At 41.9% G+C, this 13980-nt stretch overlaps 2 protein-coding genes across 5 annotated transcripts; one reads left to right on the top strand and one right to left on the bottom strand.

Annotated features, from left to right (window-relative positions):
• Positions 1-115: 115 nt before the first annotated feature.
• Positions 116-11057, bottom strand: LOC120735629 (dynamin-1-like protein). Of its 4 annotated transcripts, none has more exons than XM_040035104.1 (19): positions 10786-11057; positions 9765-9903; positions 9219-9265; positions 9063-9134; positions 7833-7919; positions 7280-7442; positions 7042-7162; positions 6578-6709; positions 5395-5601; positions 5054-5174; positions 4726-4881; positions 4556-4645; positions 4367-4459; positions 3799-3852; positions 3411-3491; positions 2431-2562; positions 2223-2332; positions 1010-1169; positions 116-927 (listed from the first exon to the last, which is right to left on the bottom strand). In XM_040035104.1, exons 1-19 carry the CDS (start codon positions 10885-10887, stop codon positions 871-873), a joined length of 2124 nt encoding a protein of 707 aa, XP_039891038.1. In that variant the 5' UTR covers positions 10888-11057; the 3' UTR covers positions 116-870. The 4 variants fall into 4 exon arrangements, 3 of the variants coding, with proteins under 3 accessions (XP_039891038.1, XP_039891037.1, XP_039891039.1); XM_040035103.1 differs by having other exon boundaries at positions 9762-9903; positions 10786-11056; XM_040035105.1 differs by lacking the exon at positions 3411-3491 and having other exon boundaries at positions 9762-9903; positions 10786-11055.
• A 75-nt stretch (positions 11058-11132) lies between these two features.
• stmp1 (short transmembrane mitochondrial protein 1) lies at positions 11133-13959 on the top strand. Its single transcript, XM_040035119.1, has 3 exons — positions 11133-11277; positions 12360-12413; positions 13430-13959. The coding sequence occupies exons 1-3, from the start codon at positions 11263-11265 to the stop codon at positions 13499-13501; spliced, it is 141 nt and encodes a 46-aa protein (XP_039891053.1). The 5' UTR covers positions 11133-11262; the 3' UTR covers positions 13502-13959.
• Positions 13960-13980: the final 21 nt, after the last annotated feature.

Raw genomic sequence — 13980 nt, 5'->3', positions numbered from 1 at the left:
TAAATTATCTCAGAAATGAAGCACTCTTTTCTTTTCACTAATCCTCACTCTTTGCACATATGAATTCAAACCAATTAACTGGCAGTAAAATACCACTTTTTATTTATTTTATTTATTTTTGGGAACCACACACAGAACCACAGTGCACCATGAATTTTCTTTACACATAGGCAGCGATATGTAAACTTAATTAAATGACGTCCTGCTACGGTGCTCTGGAAATTATCCACACATTTAAATAACACAGTAATAAATAAAGACTCTGATGGCAATACAGTGTCAGGTTAATGGACTTGCTTTACAGTACAGTGCAGTTATAATAGTGCAAAGATTAAGATGATGGAGGTTTGATGGTTTCGGACATGTGACAGCTACTCTTAAATGAAAAGGCTGCGAATTAGGAGCTGAATATTTTAAATACATTTCTTTTCTTTTTTTGAGTATATAACTTGGAGCCAAAATATTAAATGCTTTGCTGAGTTGCCAAAAAATGGATTCAAAAACTTTGATTTCAGCATCGCACAAATGTCCATCTCCATACTGGTTAACCACACTTTGGCGAAAACGAAAAGTGCACTGCCTTTGGCGGCACTCTCAGTTGCTCCTGGAGTCGTGGGTGGCGACATTTTACCGTTAGCAAACAGAGGCAGTGCATTTTCATGTGCTCCAGACAACACTACACTTTTTTAGTGAACAACACGAGTTTCGCTCCTTTCAAGTAGCTCTGTACACCGAAGCAGAGATCAGAATATTTTCATGGTAGCAAATCTAAAACTTCAAGTTCAGACATGATGAATGCGTGGAGCATCGGTCCTTTGGGTGTGACGAGGAGGTAACAGCCTGGGATGCGTTTTTTCCCCCCCCTCTCCTTCACCACAGATGTGTTTCCCTGATCTCTGCTATCACCTGACTGGCCCTCTGCAACGCCTGTGGACAAATGTGAACAAGTATTGAAGCGACTGTACACTGGAGAAAACTTGAGCACTGCTCAAACGTAGGAACCTGTTACCTGTAGCATGTCAGCGGCTTCCTTACGCCGCTGGGCCATGTCTTCAGACTCGGTCAGCAGGTCGTTGAGGAGGCCAGATTTATACAGCTGGCCAACGAGCTCGCTCTGGAGGCTGTCCTTCACATGGTTGACCAGGAAGTGCATCACTGCCTTTGGCACGCTGCCGCAGAGAGAGAAAGAGGAAACAGACCGAACAGATGGTTGAGAACAAGGCGGCAAGATGGCCCGGCGATGGCTCGACTTTGAACCGCCAGGTGGCCATGCCTGTCCGAGGACTGAGCTGTTTAAGCAGGAGCTAAATATGATGGATTTAATCTTTAAAGGGCGCTTTCTGCTCCCAAGAGGAAAGGGAGGCATTTTAAAGGACGGTGTTTACAACATGTCCTGTAGTGTCGGTCGCTGTGCTTTCCAAATTTCCACTGTGTCTACTGAAATTAATGTGTAGAAACAGGCCGCCAATACAGACGTCACATAAAAACATTAGCAAAACACTTCTTTCTTAAAATTCTCACAGCTGCTCAAGTTTGGTGTGTGCAAAGGCGTATGATTTACATAATTTTCATCCTCATAAAACATTCAGTGACCCCCACCTCGTGCCCTGTGGACGGGGCGTTTACAGCCTGATCCCAGAGATTAGAAATGTTTCATCACAGGATGACAGTGATCACTCAGAACAACTGATTTGTAGCGACCTTTCCCTCCTAGGGACAAAGCATGCACAAAATCAGCAGAACCACCGGATCACCTCAGTATAGTGGGGGAGCCGCAATTTCCCATCACCAATGTCTGTATATAATTTCATTTTTTTTTTTTTAAAAGGCTCATTAGTTTTCTAGAAGTGAATGTATAAATTTTACTCAGACAAGACTTTTTTTTAAATCCATTTACTGGACTATTCACAAACAGATTACTGCTCATTTGGCGCACTACTGAGCATTTAAAGAGGCAGAGATATTATATGCGAGAGATTTAGTGAAAATAAGGTACAGTGCCTCTGGTTGCTAATAAAAATGATCCAACAAAGCGGCTCGCTGATGCATTTTAAATTCTGATTTCTGGACAACAATGGCGCTCGAGCAGACAAGGGGAATACTAGAAATGAGGCTTCAGCTGCACACACTGTGTTAGCAGATCTATCTTAGTGTTGGTTTTTGGTCTCTTTATGTAGGATTTGATGGCAATAAACAAAAGAGGAGCAGGTGGGAGGGCCTACCTGTCCTGGATGTTCTTGCGGACGATGAGGAAGTAAGACTTGATGAGGCGCTCGATGACCTCACAGTCCCGCTGCTCGCGTGACGACAGCTTCCTGGCAACAGGCACAGGCTGCAAAAGGGAAGAAAGAAGGGAAGGCTAGTGTTTTAATCCCTCAATAGACTGTCATGTTTAATACGAGCCACGCTGGAAGGCCAGTGTTAATTTACCACATCTAGTAGGTTGACCGCTCCTTTAAGTGGGCTTCCGGGTCCTGAGCCTGGGGCTTCCTCCCCTTTCTTCAGCATGCCCCTCCAGCTTCCCGTGCCGTCCTGCTCCCCCTGAATCCCTGCAGGTGGGGCCTGGGAAAAAAAAAAAAGAATGATAAAAATGCTTTTCCACTATCTAGAACCCTTAATATCATTACTGTATGACATTTGCAGAAAGTGATGGTTAAAGTAGGACTCATATGCACTGCTAACACAAAACAGGCATGTTAAAAAAAGAGAGACCGCATTAATCAAATTAAAGTTTATGTCTTTGTGCTGTTAATGCACAAGTTAGAGAGAAAACATGACAAAAGCCATGCCAAATGTTAACTTCAGACATCAATGGCAACACTATCAAAGCAGGTTAGCATGCTTATTAAGATTAAAAACAAAGCACACCTAAGGGGGATGCTTGGAAAAAGTGAAGCAATTTCAACACTGCTACAATTCAGATGAAGGGGGAACCCAGCCACGTCACAAACTAAGTAAGAGGAAAAGTCAAGGGGTCACCAAAGTCAGCACGCTTTATTCCCTGAGGAACATGAACTGTTAGCATAGCTTACAGAAAAAGAAAAAGAAAAGAAAGGAGGATTAATTAGATGGTACGCAGAGGTAGGATTATTCTCTACCTCAAAATGTCTGGAATCTAAAAACAAAAGACTGCACATACAGTATTAAGAGGTTAGAAAGGGAAAGAGAAAGAAATCTTTTTTTTTTCTGTTAGACAAACTTTGGGTTCAACAGACTTCAGGGAACACAATAGTTGTCAGTGCAAGTCCACATAGGCTGAGGGAAAGCAAAATAAGAGCACGCCATTAGCAGACAAAGATCAGAGTGCATGCCAGCAGACCATGCCCATCATCCACCCATCATCCATCCATCGCCACCAGCAGCCCCGCAGCCAGCCAGGCACAGAGCCAGCAGGCTGCATGTGTGCCCACCTTGGCACCGTCCATCTCTGCTCCAGACGCAGGGGGCTCGCCAGACACCGCAGTTGGGCCGGCCGGGCCTTTGCCAACAGACTAGCATGAATACGAGAGCAGGAATGGGGGAGAGGAAGGAAAAAGAAAGCACTGAGAAGAAATGTGGAAAGACAGAAGAAAAGAAGGCTGGCTGTCGTAAGCTGAGGCAAGAGGAGAGAAGAGATGTGGGATAAAATTCCTTGATGGAAACTATCCGAAGCATTTGCTTCACGGATCATCATTCAGCAGTGCTCCGAGTGATTAACGCCGCACAAGTCTCCTTTATACTGGGACTCTGCAGCCTGCGACCAAATGTTACAACACACGAGCTACGGTTATATTTGACAACACAGTCGCTTTCTTTTACCTTATCCCTGGGAACTGCAGCGGGCATCTCCCTCATCCTGTTTCTCCTTTGCTCCTAGAAACATACAAAAACACACGTCTGAACAGTTGATGGTTTTTGACACTTCTTAGAAATAAAAAAAAAAAATATGGAAAATAATTTACTGGCAAGAAGATTAGAGCAAAAAAAAAAAACCACTTTGCTCATTTCAAACACATTTCATCATGTAGCACTGTTAATTATTCTGTTTATAATATAAATAATTTAATAGACATGAAGGAAAACCTCAAATGACTAAATTAGAAAAACATATTTACCAAAGTTCACAAAGAGTCATATTGAAAACACAAGTGACCAGTATTCAAAACCCTGTGCATGAAATTATTTGGGTAATAAGTGAGTTTTGAACAGAGCTGGATCACCCGATCCTGCTCTATATCACTTGAACTAAAATGCAATTAAATATCACCAACAGGGGTTCAGTGTAATCAGTTGCTTCTTAATTTCCAAATACTGCCTCCATCATTTTGCTTCCATGCACTTTATTTTCTATATCTGATGTGTTTATTGTTTCCACGTGAGTACGAACCTCTATGTTGTTATTCATGACCCCACATGCGTCTGCAAAGTCCGGGTGTTTGGTGTTGATATAGGCCAGCTCGATTGCAACCAAGTTGTGAACCTGCGGCGAGAATAAAACAGCTTAAAGTGGTCGTACTTGCCGCTAAAACCCGACCGCAGGAGATAAATGCACACGTGCAAAGAGAAGTGAAGGTACCATCTCGTTGGTGATGGGCAGTCTCTTCCTCAGGAGGGAGGTGACCACTTCTACGATGGCCTCGTGCAGCTTAGGGAATCTCTGCAGCTCCTGCGGGGTGAAGCGGCACGAACGTTAATGATTGCACGTGAGCAAAGGCGAGCTGAGTGCACGCCGGGCCTGTTAGCTACCTGTGTGCTGTAGTTGCTGCAGTGCTGGATGATCCTCTGCATCTCCTCGTGGACCAGCTCCACGCAGCGCAGACTGGGTTCCTCCAGGCGTTTCACCTGCTTCTTTACCAGCAGCTCGAAGGAAACCTCGGGCACGAACAGGGAAGGTCGAGGGCCCTAATGCGGGGAGGCAGGGGAGGAAGTGCAGGTCAGCAACGTGTGCTGAACAGATAAGTTGTATGACAGATAAAGTGTTTTTCATTATGTTTTACAACAGACTACTGAACGCAGGTGTGAGAGGACAAGCTGCAGTGATGCTAATGACATCATGCGACAGCTGACGACTCACTGTGGCGTTCCTTATGGCCGTTAGGATATCTATGGTGCTCAGTCCCCCCAGAGGATCCACAGACTCCAGCGTCCTACCGAAGGTCTCGTGGAATATGTAACAAATTCTGGCTCCACCGCACCTGAAAAATAGCAGCGGGGGGATATTAGCTGTGATGTGAACCCCATGGCCTCCGCTCCTGTCAGCTCTTCCCTCGCAGAGGCTGTGCGTGCCTCAACTTACAATTTGGATCATATTAAATGATGAAACCAATGCAGCTGTTTTGCTCATTTCTCCCCGCACCGGATCAACAGCGTCACCATGTGGCAGGTCGGAGGAGTGGCACAGAGACTACTACTCACAGCTCTGCCGTCTCGATGTATTTGGCCGTGCCCTCGATGGTGTTGCAGTACTCTGTGGCAAACTTGGTGATGAGCTGGAGCAAGGTGGCACTTTGGTCCTCCACAGGTTCCCCGTAGCTGCTGAGCAGGGACTGGTACTGTGCTGCCAGGACGTTGATCCGTGTCTTCAGCTCAGGGAGACAGTCTCGAATGTGATGCATCAGTAGCCTGATATTACAACAGCAAAGGGCAGAGCATTACCTTTTCTAGGACGGACAATAGCAACATGCGCTGATGCCTGTAATTAATGCCAGGGCTGCTCCATATCTATGCAGACAGCATCTTCACAGAGGAAGCACTACTTGGGCATTTTCTAGTATATATGACAATGATCACATTCTGCAAACAAACGCAAACTAATGGTGTTAACAAACAAAAAGCCTCATCTAGCCTAAGTAACACAAAGTAAACAACACTATATACTCTTAAAATCACATTTCAATACACAGGTAAATAAAACAATCTCCATCTGCAATATTAAAGTGATATACACATTAATACATCACTATTATCCAGTAATATAACCTAAATGATTCTGACAAGGCTCTGTCTGCATATTAGTAGTTTAATTTTAGGTCTGCAAGGCATCTTATGTAACACTAAGAACTGTGTGTTTGCCATTTTGGGTCTGACGCTGTGGAACACTCTCCCCCTGGAGCCTGGGAGTCTTCTGGGTGTTTTAAGTATCACCTTAAGCCTTGGAACTTTTGTGCTTGAGGTACACATTTTTAATTTGCAATGACTTTAACTGTCTTTGCGTTTTAATCTGCGTTTCCTTTTGTAATTTGGTCTTTACTTCTTTCTACATTCATGTGAAGTAACATGTGTAATATATAAGCAGCCCACTGCTTCTGTCCGTCTATGTAATAAAGCTACTTTTAAATTACCCCAAGCATTATTTACACTTCTTGTTTTTATTTTTAGAACTAATTTTCATATGGCCACATACAGGACAGCATAAACACAGGCCCGAGAACAGAATCATCTCCAATAGGCCAATATCAGCCAACAGATACATCATCTGGGCTCTACTTCACCAACTAGCTTTTGAATGGTGCTCGATAAAGAAAATGCAACTTTCTATCATCGTCTCAGTGTGATTTAGACATTAAAGTCTAAATCATCAGGGTGCCGTTACTTTTACCTGTTTAGGGTTCTGGCCAGGTACTTGGTTCCATTTCTGTTGGCAAGTGATGGATATTTCTTCTGCAGGAAAGCGTGTTCATCACGAATTGCATCAGCCACAGACTTTTTATTGTTGATGTCCAGCTGGCTCCTAAAAGTTCAAACGTACCAAAAAAAAGAAAAAGAAAAAAAAAAACCCAGACATTTACGAGAAAAAGTCTGTTTTACGGTACTTTCTCGTATTTTTCCCAGAAGTCTAATGGTGATTGATGTGCACAAAGACCGAAACGTTTTTATTAAATCTTCCCCCTTGATGGCACGACAGTGATAAAGGAACACAAACAATAGATCCTGACATTAGCCTTTACTAGGAGCATTAAAAATTGATGTGGCACTCCTCTCTCGACATCTCCACTGAGCTATTCATCTCTGATATGAAATCATACTCATTATGAGTAGCGGTTTGTGTGATGTTTGTGAGACCTGTTGACTACTCCGATTATGCCGAGTTTGACAGGGATCACTCTGCCCATCAGTACATCCATAGCGTCGGTACCAGCGTCCATCAGGTCCAGCTTGGTCACCACAGCCAATGTCCTCCTGCCTGATGAATTACAGTCATTCACAAAGGGCACCATAACCCACTGCCACTAGATTACACCTTTAAAATACTCCTTATTTTACTAGTTTTAGAACATGGCTCCCATTTGGTTTTTCTTACCATCTGGGTCGACTTCCCGGGCCACCTTGAGGGCCTCCGAGGTAGCCATGTCTGTGTTAGCCGCCGTGACGGCCAGGATAATGCAGTTGGGGTTAGAGATGTGCTTCAGGATTAAATCTCTTATCTGAATCTCGATGTCCTTAGGCTGATCACCCACAGGCACCTGAAAGGAGCAATTCCAATTACAAGCAAAGACACAGCACCCGTTGTTTTGAGTCAGACAACAAAGTAGGAACTTTGTCAAATTAACACGTCCAACCAGAGGGGACCAACTAACGAGGCTAGAATCAAAGCCTGGATACCCTGAGGCTTTCATAGAACACGGTTGAAAAACATTAATTCCCAGCCATCTACAAATATGAAATACACAAAAGCATTGACCAGATGGAGAAATGAACATCGCTGACCAGGCTTATAAGGTAAAGCTTTTTTTAAGGCATTTTAGTGCTCTTTAATGAATAAAACTTTTAATAAAGGAGGTGTTGTACAATTAATTTCCCTTGGCGTGCACGATGATCAAAGACTTGTCTTGGGGAGCTGGAGCAAATGTTACCTTAGTGATTCCTGGCAGATCAACCAGTGTGAGGTTAACGACATGAGGAGAGAAAATCTTCAGATGAATGGGTTCATCGCTGATTCCCTGCAGAGGGACAAGAAAAAAGGAAAGTGGAGAGTGGACTTAATAGCTTAGTAACTTAGAACTGGGGGGGTCACTGACCCTCTAGAGTCACTGACCTAAACCAGAGTTACACTTTCACTTGCCGTTTTCAAAGCATTTAGTTTAAAAGTTGTGCTGCAGCTGGATTATTTTAATTCTCTGTTTTTATTACTGTATGTACGGCCTGCTAACTATCTTTGCATCAACGCCAGCAAGACAAAGGAGCTGGAGATTGACTTCAGCAAGAAGCCACCAGTGAACATCCAGGGTTTGGACATTGAAACGGTGGAGGAGTACAAATACCTGGAAGTTCACCTCAATAACAAACTGGACTGGTCCACGAACACAAATGACGACTTAGACCCTACAATAAGGGTCTAAGTCGTCTCCACCTGCTATGGTGGCTGAGATCCTTCGGGTGAACAGGACACTCCTAAGGATGTTTTACGACACTGTGGTAGCGTCTGCTATCTTTTATCCTGTGGTCTGCTGGGGTGATGGAATGGCAGAGAGGGACAGGGGGAAACTCAACAAACTGATCAGGAGGGCCAGCTCTGTCCTGGACTGTCCGCTGGAGTCCATCGAGCAGGTTGGGGAGTAGAGGATCTTGTCTAAGCTATAATCCATCATGGACAACACCTCCCACCCCCTGCATGAGACCGTACGAGCACTGAGCAGCTCGTTCAACAGTAGACTTTTACACCCACAGTGTAGGAAGGAGCGCTACCGCAGGTCATTCTTACCAGCAGCTGTCAGACTCTATAACACAGTTTAACATCCTTTTGGTTATCTTGTACAGTACATTTTATTCATATCTCCATACAATTTTTTTCTATACATTGTTACCTGTATATACAAACTTCAGTTGCTTATGTATATAGGATCACTTTGTGTCTTCCTTTTATATTTCCCGCTGCTATAAGAGCTGTGTAACACCCAAATTTCTCATCTGTGGGATAACAAAGGTTTATTCTATTCTGTTCTATTCTAACTCCTAGTTTGACTGTAGGTGGCCCACAGTTTAAAGTTGGGTTTCTGACAAGCAAAATAAGGAAGAAATATCCTATAACGATTTTATCCTCAATGACCCCACGGGCTTTAGAAAATGTTCAACCCTCGTCTCACCTTATTATTCCCAGATATTCGCTCGGTTTCATTCTCAATTTCTTGCCTGATTTCATCAAAATCTGTGTAGATCTGTAAAGAAAAACCACAACAACAATATCACAACAAGTATGGCTCAGCAGACTGAATTCTTTTTAGTATCACAATAACACATACCTTATTTTTAGTGTGTAGAAATTTGCCCCACTCTTCAGTGTCTCTGCCTGTGAACCAGAATAAAAACATTCTTAAAGCAGGTCGACACAGGTGCTGGCTATTAGAGAAGCTACTCTGCGCGGGAGCCTGAGCGTGATGGCGGTTAATGCGAGGACTGATGCCTGGTGACATTTACTGGTGTGGTGAATAAAAGCAGCTGGAATCACAGGTAGTGCTTTTGAGGAGGAGGAGGGGGTAGAGCTAAGAAGGTGATGTAGGTTACTAAACATTAAGACACCTGTACAATGCACCTCCTTGAAGTACAGTGCTTTTCACACCATGACATCTGCAAGTTGTTTGAAAGACAGTGATAGAGACAGGATTTTAAAACTGGGGCAGGGAATCTTTCACACAGGATACTAAAGATTACAAGGATGTGTTTGCGTTCCCCCTTGTGTGTGTGTGTGTGTGTGTGTGTGTGTGTGTGTGTGTGTGTGTGTTGTATTAAAAAAAAGAAAAAAAGTTTAAAGACTAAAAAGGGTTATTACAGTTCATAGTACATACCACCTTCATCATGTTTCCTTGTGTCTCCGGGATCCACGTGGACTAGCTGGAGGATTAGAGGTCTCCTGGTTACAATGCCAGTCCCACGGGGCAGCAAGTCCCTGCCCACCAGGCTCTCCAACACAGAGCTCTTTCCACTACTCTGCAGGCAGAAGTGCATCAAAAAAAAGATATGAGTTAAAGCACCAGAGAGTTATAGTTCAGTTTTATTGTTTAAAGGGGACCTATTATGCCCTTTTCCAACCCCATTTTTAAATTCTTGGTAGCTTTACAGCTTTACATCATTCACAATTTATCCTTATTTAGCCTATACAGGGCCTTAATGTAGCTCTTCAGTTCATCTACTGTCTGAAACAAGCCGTTTTAGCTCCCCTCTCTTTAAGGCCAATCTCCTGACTGGCTGCACCTTGCAAACAAAAGATTTGAATATCAGGTCAGTGAGGCAGCAGGAAATGGAGCATTTAACCAGGAAATTTGGTTCATCCAGTCTACCTGTACATACAACCTTGTTATTTGGAACTTCCTGTTTTAGCGCAAGCTTGTATGTAGTAGCAGCTTATAATCGGTAAGAATGTTTACTTTTAGTTCATTCTTTGATAGCTTAGGTGTCTTTTTTTAGTTATTTGTGATGGGTAAGATTTACGAATTTCAAACACATATGGAACCAGGGGTTTAAAATATTTTTTTAGCAAACTACCTCTACCTCTTCCTCGGGCTATGTCCTAGTTTTAGTCTACAGAAGCTAGATGAGGATGTGGAGATAATTAATAGTGATCAAAATAGACTTAATTGCTCTCGTCAGGTCAGACTCTGCGTATCTGTTTATTAGCTGTCAAAAAGAAGAAGTGACAATTTAGCAGAACTCCCAGACACGGCCTTTGCGTCATTTTGATATGCGAATCGGTATCACGGTGCAGTAAATGCTACTCTCTTAGTCCTCCTACATACATGTATACCATTAAAACAAGGTTATCTGGCTAGCATGACAGCCTGCTGAGCAAAATGCACCCAGTCAGCCTTTTACCTGAGTCCCCACTACTGCAATCTGCGGCAGCTGGATAATATCCGCCCCTACTGTGTTGAACACATCCTGGAGCTTGTTTATGACGGGTATAAGAGCCTCCATGCTCGTGAATGCTGAATTAACCTAATAAACCCGTATTTCTTCCGTGATGGAGCCAAAGTCATTCAATGTCCCTCCGACACCACCATTGCAACAACACCCACCAGACGGCTGAGAGATTTTGTGGGGTGCTGGGAGTTGTAGTTCTCCAATGTTCGAAAACGTATGGCTCAGGATAAGGAAAAGACTACATCATATAGACGCTGAAAATGACGCCACAATTAGTTGTCTTGCGCATGCGTAGACGTTTTGTTGATAAAAAGCTAGCTTCATTCGCCAAGAAACTCGGCTACTTCCCTCCTTCTAACTTTGACCTGCCTGCATGCTTTTGTACCATTGAGTTAGTTTGCTTACCTTTAGTGTCTTCAGTATTTCATCATGCTGCAGTTCCTGGTAAGTTTTATATTTGTATTATTTTCCTTTAAAAGTTGACGTCTGTTGCGAAGGTAGCCGAGTTAAAAATGTTAGCATTATGCTAACCGTGCAGCTAGTGCTGCTAGTTTGGTTTGAAATTGAAAGTGAGTTTCATGATTAGGAATAAAAGTCACTGTGCTAAATAATCATAACATAAACTTACTTATATACACAGAGTCCTGAAAAATCTTCACTGCTTCCATGGTAGTTGTCAGTGCAAGTACCAGTCAGTTGCTGCTAATCAAATCCACTTTATTAATTTAATCTTATCCTATTGTAAAGTGTCCTTGGGTGACTTGAAAGGCCCTCATAAATAAATAAAAATTATTATTATTATTATTATTATTATTATTATTATTATTATTATTATTATTATTATTAATTTATCATCAAGAAGTGTAAACACTGTAGTGTAAACTTTGAAGTTGAAGTTTGGCAGATTTCTGGTCTGGAGCATTCACAATGCCACAATCATCCAGCAAAATCACCCAAGGTCAGACCGTGCAGTGCTTAGAGAAACTGGAATTACTCAGGGGAGGGCTGATGATCTGGGCTTGTTTTGCAGCCACAGTACCTGGAAGCGTGAAGTCATTGAGTACGTGAACTCCTCTCTAAAGTAGTCTATAGTGAAGGGTGAGGCCATCGTTCCGACATCTCATCCTCGGCCAAAATTGTGTTATTTAACAAGGCAATGATCCCGATTACAGTAGCGAATCTACAACAGAATTACTCAATGTGATGAAATGGCCCAGTTAAAGTCTAGCCTGATTAAAATGAGGTGATGGTACCTTAAGAGAGCTGTGAACAAACGATTGTCAGCAAACCTCAATAAAGTGAAGCAACGCTGTGACGAGGAGTGGGCTAAAATTCCTCTACAGCGATGTGACAGACTGATAAAGTCATACAGAATACAAGTTCTTCAAGTTATTGTTTGGTTCTACGGGCTATTGAATGGGGTGTGCTTAGTTTTTCACAGAACGTTGTGGAATCCTGTGAAATTGTTGTTGTTTTTTTTTTCACACTAGTTTAAAGGGTTTTAATGAACTTTGTTTTTCTTCCAGGCTGGCTTCACCTTGGGAAATGTTGTGGGGATGTATCTCGCTCAGAACTATGAAGTAAGTGTGTTTTGTGACTTGCAAACCATTTTTTTTTTTTTTTTTTTTTTTCAATGATTTAGTGAAGATGTCACTTTAACCCATGGGCTCCACTAACCCCGAACCCCAAACCAAAACGTATCTGGTGTGAATAGATGCTGGCTGGAGCCTTTTATTCCTTCAGTGACTGATGTGTGAAACTGCAGTTTTGTAAGGTCGTTGCCTTTATCTATGTATAGAAACGCATCCTGACTGAGCTATTAAAACACAAACACAGTATATGTGCACATTTCAAGTTTTTGCATTCTCTGTGTTTCTTGAATGTCTTTTTTGAACAACCAGAACATCTCAGTTGGATTATGATCTGGACTCTGGTTGGTTTACTTGTGGGATTTGGGTTATTGTCTCTACACTTTTTTTTTTTTTCCCTGAATTTTCTTGATACAATTTTAAATTTATTGTTCCCTAAAAGCAGCTTTAAACCATGTTGTTCCCTTCAGTGCGTTGGTGTGCAGTGCAAGTTGTGCAATATTTCAAAGATTTCCATCATTACCATTCCTTGTTTTAAATGGTCCGTATTTAATCGTCTGTAACCAGACTTTGAATGTCTTTATTTACATCTACAATCTGTCAAGTTCAATTTCTATAGTACATTTTAAACAACCTCAATTGATCAAAATGACTAAGGTGCTGTAAAAGTTATGACTTGAGATGATCGTAACACATTTTCTGAGTAATCTTTGTTGTTCCAAAGGGTTCAAATATTTTCTTGCAACTGCATGTTCAGTGCCACTTTCTGCAGTCCTGGCTGTATCTATTATCTCCCACCTTTGTAAGATGGCTACAATAGATATTTAAGTTTGAAGCTTACAGCAAAAATCTGAATGTTGTATTTTTTTTTTTTTTTATGAAAAATGTACTTTAGGTCAGTTAATTTACACTACATTAGTTTTAGTTTGGTGCCTCTAACAAACCACAACCTATACATTTCTCAGACTTTATTACTGGTAGTTGTAATTTGTATCTTTCCCCTCTAGGTGCCCAACATAGCCAAGAAAATCGAAGCTTTTAAGAAAGATGTGGAAGCCAAGAAGAAGCCCCCAGAGTGAGCAAAGTGGGACAGTGTTGCAAGCAAGAATGGACATCCTCTGCAGAGAAACTATTTATTTTAAAGGCTTATTTTGATGTCATGGTTGTACACTTGATAAAAGAGTTGACCATGTTACATGTATATGAAAATATAAGCAGTGCCTGGAACAGTGTTTGTTTCTTCCCTTAGTTTTAGAAGCATACTCTTTGTAAACTGTTTTCTAAGGTAAATAGTGCAAAGACTGGATTTAAAGAATATTACAAAAAAAACTAATGGGATCATTTTAATTCCAGTTTCATGGTACTGCTGGTTGACCATTTTTGTTATGCACTCAAGCTATTCAATATGTCCACAGAAGATTTTAGAGTTAAAGTTAATAAAGATTTTCCTTCACACACCTCACAATAACTGCCAAAGTTTTTATTGTTGTTGTACAAACATCATTCTGAACCATACAATAAAGTTGAATATAATGAAGTCCTGTGAAGTCTCATGCAG

Source organism: Simochromis diagramma, unplaced genomic scaffold (genome assembly GCF_900408965.1).
Source record: "Simochromis diagramma unplaced genomic scaffold, fSimDia1.1 OVJJ01000816.1, whole genome shotgun sequence".
In the NCBI taxonomy this organism is placed as follows: Eukaryota; Metazoa; Chordata; class Actinopteri; order Cichliformes; family Cichlidae; genus Simochromis; species Simochromis diagramma.
This window is presented reverse-complemented; position numbering and strand designations above follow the sequence as displayed.

Bases quoted from the DNA above. Each gene is read 5' to 3' on its own strand.
- LOC120735629 (XM_040035103.1), bottom strand. From the start codon at position 10,887: ATGGAGGCTCTTATACCCGTCATAAACAAGCTCCAGGATGTGTTCAAC. The intron at 9,266-9,761 runs GTATGTACTATG...TCTGGTTCACAG, and splicing joins AAGGAAACATGATGAAGGTG to GCAGAGACACTGAAGAGTGG. The intron at 928-1,009 runs GTAACAGGTTCC...ATTTGTCCACAG, and splicing joins AAGCCGCTGACATGCTACAG to GCGTTGCAGAGGGCCAGTCA.
- stmp1 (XM_040035119.1), top strand. The intron at 12,414-13,429 runs GTAAGTGTGTTT...TTTCCCCTCTAG, and splicing joins ATCTCGCTCAGAACTATGAA to GTGCCCAACATAGCCAAGAA.